At 45.3% G+C, this 12,761-nt stretch overlaps 2 protein-coding genes across 2 annotated transcripts; one reads left to right on the top strand and one right to left on the bottom strand.

The window, feature by feature from the left end:
* Positions 1-253: 253 nt before the first annotated feature.
* I302_105749 (uncharacterized protein) lies at positions 254-2,282 on the top strand (the record flags this gene model as incomplete). Its single annotated transcript, XM_019191499.1, has 6 exons — positions 254-357; positions 428-517; positions 581-1,724; positions 1,798-1,871; positions 1,936-2,023; positions 2,088-2,282. 6 exons carry the CDS (start codon positions 254-256, stop codon positions 2,280-2,282), a joined length of 1,695 nt encoding a protein of 564 aa, XP_019046129.1.
* A 5,410-nt stretch (positions 2,283-7,692) lies between these two features.
* On the bottom strand, positions 7,693-7,971 carry I302_105750 (uncharacterized protein; the record flags this gene model as incomplete). The annotated part of the gene is made up of 1 exon (XM_019191502.1): positions 7,693-7,971. One exon carries the CDS (start codon positions 7,969-7,971, stop codon positions 7,693-7,695), a length of 279 nt encoding a protein of 92 aa, XP_019046132.1.
* Between the last annotated feature and the right edge of the window lie 4,790 nt (positions 7,972-12,761).

Raw genomic sequence — 12,761 nt, forward strand, 5'->3', positions numbered from 1 at the left:
TTCTCGTTCCTTATTTTCCGGGAATCCTCTTACATCTTGGAATCAGACGACCAAAGTGATCGACCTGTCCACATCCCAACGATAGGATATAACTATGTTATAATCCCAACGACGACAACAACGACTTCTCCATCACTTATCATCATTATAGTATATCATAAACACCCACACTCATTTGACAAATCACATTCATTATATCGGAAAACCCATCTCATCTCGTACCTGATCAAGGACCCATTTGAATACCTTTACAATGCTACAATTCTCGACGCTCCTATCGATAATATCCCTGCTGTCGCTGGCAAGTGTCGCCCACGCTGCTAAGGCTGATCAGTGGAAAGGGAAATCGATATACCAGTGAGTTGACAGTATCGCATAACGAGCTCAAAAGGACGAGGCTGATTACCCTGCTATCGTTGCCACTCAGACTATTTACAGATAGATTCGCACCTCCCTCAGCTACTGCACCAGCCAGGACATCCCCTTTACCCGAAACATGTGATCCCATACAACAGACGTGAGCTCTTATTTCTAATCCCCTATCATCGTCGAGTAAGCTAATATCATCGATTGCCAATAGGTGGTGTGGTGGTACATGGCTTTCGATCATTGACAAGTTAGATTACATCCAAGGAATGGGCTTCGACGCGATCTGGATATCACCCGTCTCACAGAACATTGACGTCTACACACCCTACAATTACGCCTACCATGGATACTGGGTGAATGATCCATTGGTTCTCAACCCTCGATTCGGTTCAGCAGACGACTTGAAAGCCCTATCCAACTCGCTGCATGCTCGGGGGATGTACCTCATGGTCGACGTAGTAGTCAACAACGTACCAAGTCTGAATGCTTACGACGCTGTCAACTCTACGGCACTAAAATTGGATGGATCATTATGGACCGATCCATCCGAATTCCACCCTCAATGCTGGATCGACTACTCCAACCAAACATCCGTGGAGAACTGTTGGCTAGGAGACGATAAAGTCGCACTCATGGATGTCAACACCGAGAACCCAACAGTAGTATCCACATTGAATAGCTGGATCGGTAATCTCACCTCTACATACGGTATTGACGGATTGCGTATCGACGCCGCCAAGCATGTTCCTGGACCATTCTGGACTAAATTCTGCGAAGCCTCTGGTGTATTCTGTATTGGAGAGGTCTACGGATCCGACATAAACTTTGCGGCGTCCTTCCAGACTCAAAAATACATGGATTCAGTCCTAGGTTATCCATTCTACTATGGGATCGTCAACGGGTTCGGAACACCCAGTGGGAACATGTCGAACTTTGTTGAAATCGCTCAACAGACACTCGCTACATTCCCTCAACCGGGTTTACTTGGAAACTTCATCGAGAATCATGATTTGCCCAGATGGAGAAATACCACTTCGGACCCTCAATTGGCTTATAACGCTATGGTTGCTCAGTTCATCTTCGATGGATTACCAATTGTGTACTACGGCCAGGAACAGGATTTCTCGCATGGTGCGGGGGATCCTTACAACCGGGCTGCCCTTTGGCCATCGAACTATGCCAATACCACTACGTATCAACATATCAGGAGATTGAACGATATTAGACATGCGGTGATTGGCAATAACACGCAATTTAACGGTAAAAACTTCTTGGACTCGCAGACTACTATCGTCGCTTCTACCAAGACGGATGTGGCATTCAGGAAAGGTCCTCTACTTGCTGTTCTGACCAATGTGAGTCAACTTGCTTTCGATCTGAAGTACTTGTAGGGGACGAAAAAGCTAATTCTTTGCCATCACTTCGCAGAGAGGAAGTCCAGCTGTGCCTCAAGCGTTCGGTGTGCCTACTAGTGGTTGGTCAGCCCAATCCGCTGTTATCGAGTGAGTATTTCAGTATTTCAAGTATTGTTTCAGGAAGAATTAGGCTGACCTCAACTACTCGCAGCCTGCTCTCATGTAAACAATACGCCGTTGGATCGGGAGGTGCCATCTCGGTATCATACGCCGCATCAGGATATGGCGGTATGCCTTATGTGAGCCTCACTGTTTTTCCTCTTCGCTGGTTGATCAAGAGCTAACATTGATGTGGCATTGTAGATCTTCGTCTCTCAAGCCGACGCTGCTGCATTGAAAATCTGCGGTGATGTCGGAGTCGCAACTTACGTCTCTGCCAATACCACTTCAAAAGCTTCTTCTGCACCTACCACGTTACCAGTGCAAGCTTCGAAGGAACTACTCTCCATCCTGGCGGCTGGTCTGGTCGGATTAGCAGTCACACTTTCGTTGGTGTAAAGTACCAAGACATCAACATGCACAAGAGACAGAGAAGAAGATAAGGCATACCCTGCATCACATCGCATACCATTCCAATCCTATACGACCGATCGCATACCATATATCCCATCACGTCATCATACCATCAATCCTGTACATACATGGACGTTTCTTTATAGGGTTTCTAGCATTTATCAATATTTTTTTGATAGAAAGCAATTGTCAGTCGGTATCTACTTTAAGCATTGTTGTAGCATTTTACAGATATGAATGGGCTTATCATGTTGCATCGAACATAGAACAGTCGCATATTCACGGAATATACACAACGCAAGTCGAGCTCACATAAGATTTACCAGGTATAACAGTGGCACAGGGGGTATCCAGATTGATCCTTCTTCCAAGTGATAACCTTCTCCTACAGCTGGAACATCGAAATCATCAGACTCCTTTCTACCACTTGATGTAAAATAACCGCCCAAGATGTTCATATCCTTTCTGTCCAATCTACCTAGCTTTTCGACTCATCGCAAACGACTTCAGTTATTCCCCTGACTCTCGTTCGTATTTGCAGTACCTTCATCACTCCCTTGGCTAGATGAGGAGATCTGAGAAGGAGGCGTGGAAGGTCGAGATTCCGTGTTGAGCTGAGTGGGGACATAGGCACCGTACTCTGTGTTTGAGCTATCTGAGGACTATGTCATATGAAAGATCTCAATGAGTGCGAGCAATGCTGTATGTGATCACGGCTACAAAAGTTGAGGCTGAAAAGTCACTTACCGACATGTATCTGGAGGTAGTTGCTCTGATACTAGGGGTAAATAACTGAGAGCTGGGTGCGATGGGACAGAGATAATCATAGCGCACAATCAACCATCTTATATCTTTGATATCACTCCGTTGGCGCAATTATGTATCCTCCGCAGATCAATTAGAAACACCCAACGCTGTACACACGCTGAAGGGCATGTAGGGCGTAACATAGCAAGCTCAGATGAGAACTCTATCTCGACGATCCAGATCCTTCTTCAGTCAGTCAGTCATCTTGTTCAACAACCCAACTTTATATCTCTAGTGCAAGCTTGTTTGCATTAATCGTCGTTCAACTACAGTATTGATCAATTGATCCTTTTATCATTGGTTAGGACCGGTCGCTTTTTGTCCTTTGTACCCACACGACCTCGTTTCTGCTGATCCGTGCTATGATCCGTGATCGGCTGACTGGATGTCGATCAAACATCTGATGGTTGATGCCATCAAAAACGCCACACAACAAGGATGAGGTGATTGACTCGATCAAGTATTTGTCGTGAACTGATCCTTTCGCTCTTCAGGTGTGTGCACTTTGCCAGTCGACCTGTTCGTTTGTCCGCTTGATCACATCGCGTCTCTGATCTCGCTAGCTGGAGGAGTGATGACCAGATTGCTTTTCAACGGCACGAGGGATGGTGCTGATGGGAGTTAAAGTGGCTTCTCAATAAACTTATGAGAAATTGCAAATAGTCAAATTTACTTCCGACCACATCGGAATAGATGAAGCTAGTGAGAATATGATCAGCCTCGCCGCAAGGTCGTGTTGTTATGTATTGTAAGACCAGACCGCAAGTGCAGACGAGGCATGAGGGATCTGGAATCGGAAAGGGCCGTACATGTGAAGGAAGAGCGGCAAGTTCAACTTAGTATCAAATCTTATTGAGCGCAACTCCGTACCATGATCAAATTGGAAAACACAGCATACGTCGACCTAACTTTGTCTGTCCATCAAAAGTGGACAGAGAGTAATGGTCATGTTTTCGATTTCCGTTGTTTTGTTTTGGCAAAATATCATACATAATCGTTATTGGAGTAAAGATGGGGTACAAACATCACATCATCCTGCATTATACAAAGCTTGCAATCAATTACACGGTTCTTCCGTCCATTCAGTCGGAACTATGTGACAGCGCATTGTGTCAGGCCTTGTACTCCGAAACAAAATCTATGAACTTTCTTCGTCTGAACTAATCCCACTCACCTCGAACTGTACTGCAAAAGCTACTTCTTGTCGCCACCAGCTTGATTGGAAGTTTGCCCAGATCCACCAGAATTGTTGGAGCTGTTTCCTCCTCCAGAGTTGGATGATCCAGAGTTGCCGCCACCTGAAGACTCTACGGGTGGTTTGGGAGCGGGTCGGGAGGGATAAAAACGGTTATCTCCTGACTATTTAGAGGTCGGGGGTCAGCTATCCTATGCTTATTGTGCCTAATGGGTGAGATAAAGGTTGGACGATAGACTCACGGACATTGTTAGGTTTGTGGTAATTTACTATTGAAATTACGTTTAAGTGAATTTGATTGATTGTTTCTGGAGGTGAAATTCCTGAGGGTAGAAGGAGTATGAGCAGATGGTCAGTATTTATATGTCTTGGAACGTAGTACTAAGCATTCGTAGAGCTAAAGTAATTAAGGACTTACTCGGTCTTGTCGGTCTGCGGTGAAGCGAAACGAGGGACTATCGATGAGAGGATACGTTGTTGCTCAATCCAGTAATAGAACAACACGATTCTGCCATTCTTAGAGAAGATAGTGGATTTTCGAAAGAAGAATGAGAAGGATACACACACGCACAGAAGTCATTGACGTCAGATCGCATTTATGGCAAGCTTATCAATACGTGTCGAGCTTTCGCTTAGACAATCTTACTCTGCGGTGAGCATCAAGATTCATACAAAAATGGACTGCATGTTCAAGCTGATGTCTTCTCGATCGATCGGGACTGTGCGAGAAAGGCACAAGAAGGCGACTTCGTTTGTACCTTGGACATCGGACATCGGAAATCACACTCAGCGAATCGTCACAGAGGAATGCTGCACATGATCCCATTGGGGAGATTCCTTGCTGAGCACAGCAAGCAGATCTTGACAATCCTTCAGTAACCTTAAGATGTTTTATTCTTGGGGGTACCTCTCTTCTCGGATTTTGGACAAGCCTCGACGGTCGGATAGAAAAAAGTCTATACTGAATAGTACACACCGATGCATTCATCTTACAAACGCTCATCAACGCTCACCCATCCCGACGCTATGACTTTATCACCTCATCTAGCTAGTTCATATGACACCGATGAGCAGGTATCACCTCGGGTGTACATGTACTGCTGTGTTGATAAGCAAGAACTCTCACTCATTTCATTCGACACAGTACTTACAGCTCATTTCTTCTCCTCTTGTTGAGAGCCCGAATTATCAGAACCACTGGAATTGCCAGAGCTCCCACTACTGGAGCTGCTGTTACTGTTGTTCCCTGATCTGCCAGAGGAGCCAGACGGAAGATTGGGATTGGGTTGGTCGGCTGGTCGGAAAGACCTCCCGTGGACTACGACTTCGTGCTGTATTGTATACCTCTTTCTTAGCAGGGATCTTGCGTAGACTGAGTGGTTGAAGAGGACACTTACAGACATGTTCAGTGACGTCGCTTGATCGATATCGGTTGTCAATAATATAGAAGATACAGTATTGGTGAAGAGGGGCGTCCTTGAATGGTTGTTATGTCGAAGGCAGAAGAGGGATGTAATCTCGATTTGGACGATATATGTCTTATTCATATACTAAAACTCGGATTGGCTGTAAAGACTCAGAGATTCTCAACACTCAAATTCAGTGCTTCTTATCGTTCTTATCAAGTGACCACTTTGGGTAATCTGTTTGCGTTACAAGAACTCGACCTAAATGGTACATTCTGAGAAGCAGAAGAGCAGGACTGAGGGGAGAAGATAGCTCAATCAGGTAAGAGACCACAGTTGATTTGGAACAAGAAGCTGTGATCTTCTGACTACAAAGGCAGTACACGATACACTTCGACTTCCTCCATCATTCGATGAAAGCGTGGTTGCAATGAGGTGTGACGAGAGGACGAGAGAATCGCTGTACGTTGCGAAGGAGGTGTGTCGGTTTTGACCGACGGTGATGGTTTAGAAACGACACACCATCATCGAAAGGAGGGTAATGGACAAGTACGACTCAAACGATGATGGAGAAGTGACCACGACGAGCCTGAGAGATTGATTGTCATGATGGACTGCATACCTCGTGGAGGTGCAGGTAATCACGTGGAACGAAGAAGTATCGACCCGTGAAGTGAGGTGAGCAAGAGATTGTGCGGAAATCAAGATGATTTTGCCACCGAGTTTGCGGCGTCGGTTCAGAAAAATCACATCGTATACATGTAAATCATATATGTATTATCAATAGAATATCACCTCAAGATTCCATTCACCACCAATTCGCTATCGCCTTTCGTGAATGTGAGCCTGATATTGTACATCAGTATGGATCTGCAGTATAAGGCCGATGGCTTCCGCGCAAAACACCTACACAACCACTCCCATACTCGCTCAAGAGGTGCTGGTACCAGTACTATCAGGTCCACTTCCCGAGGTGTTCGAAGTGCTACCTGATGAAGCACTAGAGGTCGAACCGGAAGACGACCCAGAGGAGTTCTTAGGGACGAATCGACCGTCGATGAAATCGTAGACGGCAATCTCGACTTTGACAGGTTGTTGTTGGCCCTTGTAACCGAATCAGAAGTCAGATCGTCATATATAGTCAGTTCAAGAGCAGTGATATGAGATACTCACAGACATGTTTGTTGGTAAATCGATATACTTGATTCAGGTAATGGTGGATCGTACGCTTAGAAGAGGTTGGACTAGAAGAATAGGAAAGAAGAGAAGATACCTCGAAAAGCAAGTTGTTCGTTCATATGTATATCTGTCTTTATGAGATCAAAAATGTCCTGGTGACTCTATCAAGATGGATAGTGCAAAAGAAGCATACACAAGTTACAATATTTGCACACACATACACACACAATCTCGGAGATTCGCCGAAAGAACAAGGCACAGGAAGCTTCTTCAATATCGCCATCAAGCACGATTTGCCACTTTGGTGATGACATCTTCTCCATCGATTTAGGTGTTCGCAATATGAAATTTACCTGTTGCAGTTTGACGGATGCTGTCATGTCTGCGAGCAGTTAAGGTTCATGTCCAATGGTCATGGAATACATCATCGCCTAAAAGAGTCCTTTATCTGATGTACTGCATGTAGAGGTCCCTTGTCATGCTCGGCAGTCATAACCGGCCGCCATAGTATACGTACTTTTGGCTCTGGCTAGAGAAGGGTCATTCTTAAAATCCTACTCTTTGTAATGCGTAGCTAAATGATTCTTCAGGACCGTTACATCCTCAAAAGTAAGCGGTATGTACATAAAGCGGCATGCATACATGATTCGCTACCGAGTACTACTCCATTCTCTCCCACCCCTCAAATCTTCCGCACCATATCCTAAGCGGAATCAAGATCAAGACTCACTACGATGATGCACCTCTCAGAATCATTCCAGAACCCTCCAGTCAGGATGAGGGAAAGTGTTAGACTTACTCAGGTATCTTACTGATCCTTCTTGGCCTTGTTCGCAACCTTGCTTTTCAACAAGGGAGATTCATCAGTCGACCCGTGCTTTCGCAAGGCGAGATCGACTCGAGCCAGATCGAGAAACGGAGGAGGAATCAGACTGTTGGTGGTAGTATCGGGAGGCGGCGACGGAGGGGGTGAGCAGGCATAAGGGAATGGAGGTGATGGTGCGGGTGACGAGTCAGGGGACGTGTCGGGAGAGGAGTCGGGCGAGGGGTCGGCATCGAGCTTGAGAGGTGCGGTGTACGATGTCATCGTTGGTCTGTTGTGGGGTCTCTTAGTCTGTGGTGTTTTGATGTAAGTTAGGAAGGCGGGAAGAAGATAAAGATGGGGTAGTTTACCCTTATATCGTTTTTGGTTTTGGTGGATAGCCGAACTCTGTCAATTGACAGGTAAAAATGTTCTTCTCGAGAAGAAGCAAGTATAGGTCCTAGTGGTGCAAAGGAATCGCCGAACAAGCTTACCTCATCAGGCAGGAAGTCAAGAATGCAACGTGTAAAGACGTCATCTGTGTTTGTGAAGGTTCATTACGGAGTGAACTTCCGACTTAGGTTTTCGAGAATGAGATCAACCAAAAAGGGAATGATCAGCAACGAGAAAATCTGTCTTGTTTGCCTAGAGATTTCTGCATTGCTCCCCATCGAGGTGTGTCGTCGTTCTAAGCAAACCTCATCGGATATAAAGGACAGGGGGAGAAGCATTGTTCTAATCATGGCGTGAGTCAGTTCCTTTTAATTTGTTGAGAAAAGATTTTTGCGAGACTTGAGCAGGTTCGCATATTGACACATGGTCAAAAGGGATGTCTAAGATATACGTAGAATGCACGTCTAATTCAACGTCCATCACAAACAGAAGCAATCTGTACATATGTCACCATCAGCACCTTAAACTACATCATCAGTTCCGACTAATAATATCTATGGATGAAGAAGAACATCATAAATAATGACACTGCAAATACCGTAAACCTTGAACCCTCTATTACTGCGACTCACCACTTCTTATCTCCACCGCTTTTGCTTTGACCCGTACCTGAACCTTTTCCACCTGAATTAGTGGTCGTACCGTTTGATTTCGGTTTGGGCTTTGAAGGTGGAGTCGACGGAGGAGGAGGTGCTGGTCGAGTGGCGACGAGTTGGCTCGGGTCGGTGTTCGGGTTGTTCTCCAAGACTATCAGCCTAGGACCGTGCAGGCGATCTCAAGGCTTAAGCACTTACTGACATGCTTGATCGTTGTTCTATGTAATGTCAAAATACTCTATTAGTTTATAAGGAAGGAGGAAGGTAATTGTATGGAATTGCAATTCAAGCAGTTCCCAGCCTACCGCAATTGTTCATGGTCGCATTGGTAAGTGACCTCACAGGTCATGAGAATAGTCATCGGACATCAGGGCATGAAAAATCGGATGATGCTGCAGTGCGACTGATGGTATCAACCCATTAAATGATGATAATTGCCAATGATTGATGCCGAGGTATTACTATAGTTGGTAGTCATACCATATAATGAACTTGCTCCATCCTGCACGAATTCGGTAAGCCTTGTACCATCAAAAGTACGTCTCGAAAGCGCATAATCGCTCATAGCATAAACGCATGGTGGCAAATATAACACAGCACTCAGTGGCAGGGTCATACGTAATCCCTTCAATGAGTTATTTTGTAACACCCTCCACCGAGAACACCATAGGCCATCGTTCCCAATCCATCCAAATCCCAGCCTATGCTGTTCTCCCTCATACAAACGAGATTTGAAGAGCACCAATGAGCTTATTTGCCTTATTTGATCTGGGATGGTGGCGATGTGTCTGTGAGCCACGCTGCATACTGTACGTAATATGTTATATACTGCAGTAGGTTGCAGTGGATGCTCAACAAAAAGACTCGAAGACGTGTAAGGGAGTTTAGACATTGGGCTCACTCGTACATATTGGGCGGTATTCATTGAAGCTGTCGGCATATGACGCGATTTCGAGGAGAAGTACAATCCAGTCGCTCATGCACATAACATCGCGTTCATCCTCATCGCACTACATACGGTACATAACCAACTGTTTCGCATTCTCACTTTCCCAATCCAGGTGCTGATACAATGCCCCGTCTCCTTCAGAAGTCGGAGTCAAGAGGTACTTTGAGTACCTAAGCAAGTCGGATGGGTTTACCCGAATCAGGCTTAGGTTGAGGCTTGGGAGGAATGATGACTGGTGGAGGGGGGTTGCGAAAAGGGACGAGGATGACTTGAGCCTGTGTTGCCCCCCAGAGGGGAGAACGGGTCAGCTGGTGCGCTTGGTGATATACGGAGTACGGTAGATGGTATGATCGGATGGTTGGACTATACTTACAGACATGGTGTCGAATAGTCAGGTATTTGGTTTATCGAAGTGCTATAAAGTATCAGCTAGGTAGGTCTGAGGTAATCGCTGAGAAAGAAAAAGATAGAGGAATATAAGGGAATCCAGGTTTGAGAGATCCCTTTATATATCGTATCCCACCAGGGACGCAGCCTGTATCTCAACAGCACCAAGTAATATGAAAAGTATCCGATACATGCATATGACCTAATTCTACAACTTCATGCTTCTGAACAATACGCTAAATCCCATTCACCACCCTCTTTCTCACTTCACCGTCCAACTCGGAAGGATCTTGAGGAATCTTGAATCATTCTGCACCATCATCAAATTTAGACCAGTGGGCATACACATACACAGCCCAATGAGATGACGTACAACTCACCAAGCCAAGCTGTCACTTACTCTGTCCGCCGGTGTTCCCCCCTGTCCCTCCATCCGGTCTGGGCGTAGAGATGTAGACGCTCGTTTGTCCCCATGGAGTAGGTTTGGGCTGTTCGCCCTGATACGTGATATTGGGTTGATCATATCTGGGAGGGGGTTTACCAGAGGTGTCGGGGATTATGGTTGTTTGTCTGTTGGGTTTGGATGGCTAGGTATTAAGATGAGTGTGTGGATATGAGTCGGTTGATAGGTGAGAGGAAAGGGAAAGGGGACTTACCATCGTGAGGGAGTGCTGTGCTCTCGGATAGTTATGAGTTTATACTTCGGTGTGGTGGCAAATATACCATAACGTACCGGGAGTTCGCTCTACTGCTATATATACCTTCTCTTACCACTTTCGAAGATATCCAGTACCTCCTACTATTGTAGCAGCGGACCTTGTGATCGTGCAGAAGCGGACGAAGGATACCCCCAATCCCCACAAGGTATACCTGGAGGAATGATCGACAGTGTCAGTGGTGACTCTAAGTCAATAGTTTTTTCCTCTTTCATCATCTAACAGATAGAATCGAAAGGTTGAAATCCACTCGTAGAAGAAATAGAGCAATAGCAGTGTTTGATGGATCGTACCTAGTCTAAGAAAGGTGAACTACCGAGAAGGAACAGCAAAAGCGATGTCGTCATTGTTGGTTGTCAAGCTGTAGTGGACAAAGGGTCCTTTGGCTATGTCAGCTAAATCACTGAAAGTGATGGGCTATGTAAGCGAGCAAAAGAAGTACTGGTGATGCGATTCGGAATGATCGCCGTATTTGCCTGATGGGCTGTGCGCAAAAAGGGAAGATATAGGGGATGGGATACTTTGTATACATGTCTACTTGTACATTTTGGGATACGATGGGATAGGATACAGTTGTTCATGTACAAACACATCGATGATCGGAGTAGGTAGGAGTGTGAGAACGGTCACTCTAGATTGACACGTTTGCCACCTAGTATCCCTCAGATCAATTCACACATCTACAAGGATTACACCCGCAGACCGCACCACCCGACTCGCAGCCGCATCTTCGAATGATCCAGCAATCACAATGATCGTCAACCTCAATTGGATGTTGTAGAATTAGGAGTATTTACCTGGGATTACCGCAACTGGATATAGTTTTTCCGGAAGAAGAAGAGGTAGATACAGGCGAAGAAGGTTGATTGTACTTAGGAGAGGAAGGTATTTGTTGTAGGTTTGTTTTCTGATTGTCCATATTGATCCACATTTAGTATATACTCCAATATCACCTGATATCACGTCCGAAAGAGAAGGGAGACTTACAGCTACCATTGTGGATATAGCTATGATACCTGACCAGGCGCTCATCGTTCCGGTTCCGAATGGAGTATACGACGAAATCTTCGATATCTACTTTTGATTCGTTGAAATGTCTATTGCCTGGCTTTGTTCAGATCAGGTGAGTACTATTTCGCTGGAAAATGAACAAAAGAGAGGTGTCTTCGGTCTCCTGGTCTTTACGGTATATATACCATAACAGTAAATTCAGCTTGATCAAATTCTGAGCCGTTTCATGCACTATGTCAGTATATCAGTCCAGAACGCATGATAGTATTGAGATGGATTCTCAGGTACCACTGCTCGAGTCAAGCATGAGATGATTGGTTGAGAAACCTCTCAAGGGATGCAGTTGATACGATCGACACGTGGGACTATGTGTTCATGAAACGTGAGGATGGTTGAGAGATCTCAACCAACCCCTTGGCTTGCTTTCGAGATCTCATCGTTGTCGATACGACAAGGATCCATCATACTTCACTTTCTCTGATATTGAAACGTCGAGAAAGCGTTGTGTTCCATGATATGACATTTCAAAAAAGTAACGATGTCTGAGCATCATGCACGATGAGAGTCGATGCCGCCGGGATCGTGAGTGTTGGTTATTGGATGTCCGAGCGTGATTCTCCTGTGTGTGCCGGATGATACTACCTCCGAGTAAACTTTCCGACTCCCTATCAAAGTCTCCAGGATCTTTGTCTGATATCGAATGAAGATGCTTAGACAGCTGAAGTCGAAAGCACGGTTGTGTTATTGCATTCCATGCTATCTTGCTCATTGTGCTTTGCGATCGTTTGATGCTCGTCTGAGCGTGACGGGTAAGGGACGGTCCAGGAACGAGTAGTCAAACTCAACGCCAATTACGCAGTTACGCTTAAAATTCTGTCTGTCGTTACGAGTAAACTGCTCTTCTCATCGATATCGATTTCACACACATAACAACCCATCAAGATCAATTGCACAACTGAGTTT

This window comes from Kwoniella bestiolae, chromosome 4 (genome assembly GCF_000512585.2).
Source record: "Kwoniella bestiolae CBS 10118 chromosome 4, complete sequence".
NCBI lineage: Eukaryota > Fungi > Basidiomycota > Tremellomycetes > Tremellales > Cryptococcaceae > Kwoniella > Kwoniella bestiolae.